The 6,000-nt window shown below is 40.5% G+C and overlaps 1 protein-coding gene across 1 annotated transcript in view; it reads left to right on the top strand.

Annotated features, from left to right (window-relative positions):
- Positions 1 to 631: 631 nt before the first annotated feature.
- LOC111962019 (forkhead box protein O1-A-like) overlaps positions 632 to 6,000 on the top strand; it is a 73,922-nt gene continuing 68,553 nt past the window's right edge. The window contains exon 1 of the mRNA XM_023984762.2: positions 632 to 1,513. Coding sequence (XP_023840530.1) covers positions 917 to 1,513 — 597 coding nt within the window. The 5' untranslated portion in view covers positions 632 to 916. The remainder of the gene's footprint in view (positions 1,514 to 6,000) is intronic.

The raw sequence follows: 6,000 nt of genomic DNA, 5'->3' as shown, positions 1-6,000 counted from the left end.
TTCAGGAAATTAGCTTTAAAACGGCAAAAACGTCTCTCCACCCCATTGCAAAATGTGTAGAATTGCACAATATGTGCTGTAAATTTGCCAATATTTCTCTCCACCCAAACCAAATCTCACTTAGGGCCCCCAAAAGGATAGAGCCAGCCATTGCTATGTGTTATAACTGTTTATTACATATACCATTCTATAAAATGTTTATTACATTTATAAGCTATATATAATAAAGAAAATATAACAGTTAATAGTATATAGACTTGATTAATACTTTTATAAATCCAAGGCTTGTCCAACATTATATAAAGTATCTTAGGCCTATACTTATTAACATTGACACGCCAGACAACTTTCCCCTAAGAATTAGGCAAACAATGTTTTGACAGACATAACTCGAAAACACATTGTTCTAACCCGCTTGCACTTCTTCAACATTTTCCATGTTTAAACGTTTTAATTGCCCTGGCCCCCGTTTTCAGGGTGGGAAATATTGTTCACGTTAGAATAAGAACAGAAACATGTATTATGTCAAAACCAAGTCCTGTTTACCTTATACACATACCATTGGTGGCCGCTGACTGTCACTCAAGGTCTTAGTGGGTGTTACCAGTTGACTTCGTAGGACTTACGAACGTAATAGATCTGTGATTGACAATAGACAACGACAGTCAGGCGCGATAGACGAACAGAACACAGATACAATCTGCCTGTAACCGCGCTGTTTTAGATAACGGACATCCAGAGTGAGTTGTATTTTTTATTCCATCATCGCAAACAACCGGTTATCAACTAGTGCCTTCAATCAGAGTTCATGAAGAAGTGACGACGCTTTTTACACTTTTACATTTGGTGCCTGGACGGGACGATTCATTGAGTGTCTTTATGTGACAGTTGAGCTATTTGTCCGTTTACTTTAGAGATGGCAGATTTACCGCTGCCGCAACAGTTGYTTGATATAGACCCGGATTTCGAGCCGCTCTCGAGGCCCCGGTCATGCACCTGGCCTCTGCCTCGACCAGAGTTCATCGAACCGGCTTGCTCAAACACATCTTCACCGGCGCCTTCAGTCAAGCAGGAGCCTGTCGAATACATCAGTAACCTCAGTTTTTTAGAAGAGTCAGAGGACTACCCGGAGGATCAGAAACCGCTCGTTTTGTGCAATGATTTTCAGTGCCAGGGGAACTGCATCCACCCGCAGCAGGAGCAACAACATCCACAGCAGGTACAGCATCATCAGCAGCACCCGTGTCCTCAGCTGCCGCACCAGCAACAGGTGCCCCCGGTCTCATCCCCCGTCGGTTCGAATTCGGTGGCCGCCGCGACAGCCGTGCAGAGGAAAAGCAGTTCGTCGCGTCGGAACGCCTGGGGCAATATGTCCTACGCGGACCTCATCACCAAGGCGATAGAGAGCTCACCCGAGAAGCGACTCACCTTGTCTCAGATCTATGACTGGATGGTGAAGAGCGTGCCATATTTTAAGGATAAAGGAGACAGTAATAGCTCAGCAGGTTGGAAGGTAAGCAATAATTATCAGTTCTTACGTGATATATATATAACATTATGTAGGCCTATTTTTTAACCAACTCGTTTTTGTAATTAAACCCTGTTTAATTTTTCAAGTCAATAAAATTACGAGGTTTAATGCCAAGAATGGCCCACTTCATTAATTCACTGTGTGCCACAATGTCCTGCAGTGCAGCATCGTGGATAGATAGAGTTATTTGGGGATCACGGAGCAGTGATAAAAGACAAAAACCAAATTGTGTATAATTATGAAGGACGGCTGATATTTCCCCCACCTGTTGCTTGTACATGGTGCCGCGGTCTCACCCAGTGAGTACGGTGAGGTCGGTGGCTGGTTAGGCATAGTCTACTTTATCAAAGCCAGATTTATTCACGAATAAACCTTGATGAAGCCCAAGTTCACCATACAACATATAACTCCAACAACCAGAGTGACATAGGCTATTCACCGAAATCGACAAACAATTTTCACCAAATGTAAATACCAAATGTAAATGTCAAGCTATACAAGAAATAGCCTCTGATGGCGGCATATTTCATATCATCCAACAAAATGACACACTGCTCAACTCAGGTCAGTCATAGAAGGATGTAGCCAATACAGTGCATTCAGAAAATATTCTGACCCCTTGACTTTTTCCACATGTTGTTATGTTACAGCCTTATTCTAAAATTGATTAAATCGTTTTTTTTCATCGATCTACACACAATACCCCATAATGATAAAAGCAAAAACAGGTCTTTAGAAATTTTTGCAAATGTATAAACCCCCCGAAATAACTTCATAATTTATATACAGTACCCATCAAAAGTTGGGACACACCTACTAATTTAAGGGTTTTCTTAATTTCTACTATTTTCTACATTGTAGAATAATAGTGAAGACACCAAAACTATGAAATAACATATGGAATCATGTAGTAACCAAAAAAGTGTTAAACAAATCACAATATATTTTATATTTGAGATTCTTCAAAGTAGCCACCCTTTGCCTTGATGACAGCTTTGCACACTCTTGGCATTCTCTCAACCAGCTTCACCTGGAATGCTTTTCCAACAGTCTTGAAGGAGTTCCCACATATGCTGAGCACTTGTTGGCTGCTTTTCCTTCACTCTGCAGTCCAACTCATCCCAAATCATCTCAATTGATTTGAGGTCGGGGTGTTGTGGAGGCCAGGTCATCTGATGCAGCACTCCATCACTCTCCTTGGTCAAATAGCACTTACACAGCCTGGAGGTGTGTTGGGTCATTGTTCTGTTGAAAAACAAATGATAGTCCCACTAAGCCCAAACCAGATGGGATGGCGTATTGCTGCAGAATGCTGTGGGAGCCATGCTGGTTAAGTGTGCCTTGAATTCTAAACAAATCACCTATATTTGGGGAGTTTCTCCCATTCTTCTCTGTAGATTCTCTCAAGCTCTGCCAGGTTGGATGGGGAGTGTTGCTGCACAGCTATTTTCTGGTCTCTCCAGAGATGTTCGATCGGTTTCAAGTCCGGGCTCTGGCTGGGCCACTCAAGGACATTTAGAGACTTGTCGCAAAGCCACTCCTGCGTTGTCTTGTCTGTGTGCTTAAGGTCATTGTCCTGTTAGAAGGTGAACTTTCACCCCAGTCTAAGGTTCTGAGCGCTCTTGTGCAGGTTCGCTACGTTCTTTGCTCCGTTCTCCCCCGATTGCTCAGTTTGGCTGGATGGCCAGCTCTAGGAAGAGTCTTGGTGGTTCCAAACTTCTTCCATTTAAGAATGATAGAGGCCACTGTGTTCTTGGCGACCTTCAATGCTGCAGAAATGTTTTGGTACCCTTCCCTAGATCTGTGCCTCGACACAATCCTGTCTCAGAGCTCCAGGGACAATTCCGTCTACGGACAAGGATGATCAATGGAAACAGGATTCCCCTGAGGTCAATTCGAATCTCATAGCAAAGGGTCTGAATACTTATGTAAATAAGGTATTTCTGTTTTTTATTTGAAATACATTTGCAAACATTCTAAAAACCTGTTTTCACTTTGTCATTATGGGGTATTGTGTGTAGATTGATGAGGGAAAATATGAATTTAATCCATTTTAAAATAAGGCTGTAACGTAACAAAATGTGGAGAAACTTAGGTGTCTGAATCATTTCTGAATGCACTGTATATGGCACATTTCTTCCCACTAGTTTGCAATACAAACACCATAGACAGGTTGGTTGTTTAGCAACAAAGGTCGACCGATTATGATTTTTCAACTCCGATACCGATACCGATTATTGGAGGACCAAAAAAGCCGATACCGATTAATCGGCCGATTTTTATTTTATTTTATTTGTAATGATGACAATTACAACAATACTGAATGAACACTTATTTTAACTTAATATAARACATCAATAAAATCAATTTAGCCTCAAATAAATTATGAAACGTCTTCAATTTGGTTTAAATAATGCAAAAACAAAGTGTTGGAGAAGAAAGTAAAAGTACAATATGTGCCATGTAAAAAAGCTAACGTTTAAGTTCCTTGCTCAAAACATGAGAACATATGAAAGCTGGTGGTTCCTTTTAACATGAGTCTTCAATATTCCCAGGTAAGAAGTTTTAGGTTGTAGTTATTATAGGAATTATAGGACTATTTCTCTCTATACCATTTGTATTTCATATAACTTTGACTATTGGATGTTCTTATAGGCACTTTAGTATTGCCAGTGTAACAGTATAGCTTCCGTCCCTCTCCTCTCCCCTACCTGGGCTCGAACCAGGAACACATCGACAACAGCCACCCTCGAAGCAGCGTTACACATGCAGAGCAAGGGGAACAACTACTCCAAGTCTCAGAGCGAGTGACGTTTGAAACGCTATTAGCGCATACCCCGCTAACTAGCTAGCCATTTCACATCGGTTACACCAGCCTAATCTCGGGAGTTGATAGGCTTGAAGTCATAAACAAAGCATTGCGAAGAGCTGCTGGCAAAACGCATGAAAGTGCTGTTTGAATAAATGCTTACGAGCCTGCTGGTGCCTACCATCGCTCAGTCAGACTGCTCTATCAAATCATAGACTTAATTATAACATAATAACACACAGAAATACGAGCCTTAGGTCATTAATATGGTCGAATCCGGAAACTATCATCTCAAAAAAACAAAATGTTTATTCTTTCAGTGAAATATGGAACTGTTCCGTATTTTATCTAACGGGTGTCATCCATAAGTCTAAATATTCCTGTTACATTGCACAACCTTCAATGTTATGTCATAATTACGTAAAATTCTGGCAAATTAGTTCGCAACGAGCCAGGCGGCTCAAACTGTTGCATATACCCTGACTCTCCGTGCAATGAACGCAAGAGAAGTGACACAATTTCACCTGGTTAATATTGCCTGCTAACCTGGATTTCTTTTAGCTAAATATGCAGGTTTAAAAATATATACTTCTGTGTATTGATATTAAGAATGGCATTGATGTRTATGGTTAGGTACAGTCGTGCAACGATTGGGCTTTTTTTCGCAAATGCACTTTTGTTAAATCATCCCCCGTTTGGCGAAGGTGTCTGTCTTTGTTAGGAAGAAATAGTCTTCACACAGTTCGCAACGAGCCAGGCGGCCCAAACTGCTGCATACACCCTGACTCTGTTGCAAGAGAAGTGACACCATTTCCATAGTTAAAAGAAATTCATGTTAGCAAGCAATATTAACTAAATATGCAGGTTTAAAAATATATACTTGTGTATTGATTTTAAGAAAGGCATTGATGTTTATGGTTAGGTACATGTTGGAGCAGTCCTTTTTCGTGAATGCGCACCGCATCGATTATATGCAATGCAGCACACACTAGATAAACTAGTAATATCATCAACCATGTGTAGTTAACTAGTGATTATGATTGATTGATTGATTGTTTTTTATAAGATAAGTTTAATGCTAGCTAGCAACTTACCTTGGCTTCTTACTGCATTCGCGTAACAGGCAGGCTCCTCGTGGAGTGCAATGTAAAGCAGGTGGTTAGAGCGTTGGACTAGTTAACTGTAAGGTTGCAAGATTGAATCCCCGAGCAGTTAACCCACCGTTCCTAGGCCGTCATTGAAAATAAGAATGTGTTCTTAACTGACTTGCCTAGTTAAATAAAGGTGTAAAAAAATAAAAAATACAGATTTCCGATTGTTATGAAAACTTGAAATCGACCCAAATTAATCGGCCATTCCGATTAATCGGTCGACCTCTAGTGTGCGCAACTATGGTTTGGACAGGGTTGGCTTAAATTGTTGACAACCTGTAAACTATGTTTCATCGCCGATGTTTATTGAAAACATAAATACATTTGCACAATTTGCACTTGTTGTCTCTCAAATACATTGTAACTGTTAGCTATACYGCAAATTTTAGCCGTATTAGCATTGACATGAAATCAGTCAAAACACCTCAAAAGACATGAAATCAAGAACACGATAAAACTAGCTTAAACAAGTCACTTACAATTCCTCACATGGCAGTTTCTTGTCATTG

Source organism: Salvelinus sp. IW2-2015, linkage group LG4q.1:29 (genome assembly GCF_002910315.2).
Source record: "Salvelinus sp. IW2-2015 linkage group LG4q.1:29, ASM291031v2, whole genome shotgun sequence".
Classification (NCBI taxonomy): domain Eukaryota; kingdom Metazoa; phylum Chordata; class Actinopteri; order Salmoniformes; family Salmonidae; genus Salvelinus; species Salvelinus sp. IW2-2015.
This window is presented reverse-complemented; position numbering and strand designations above follow the sequence as displayed.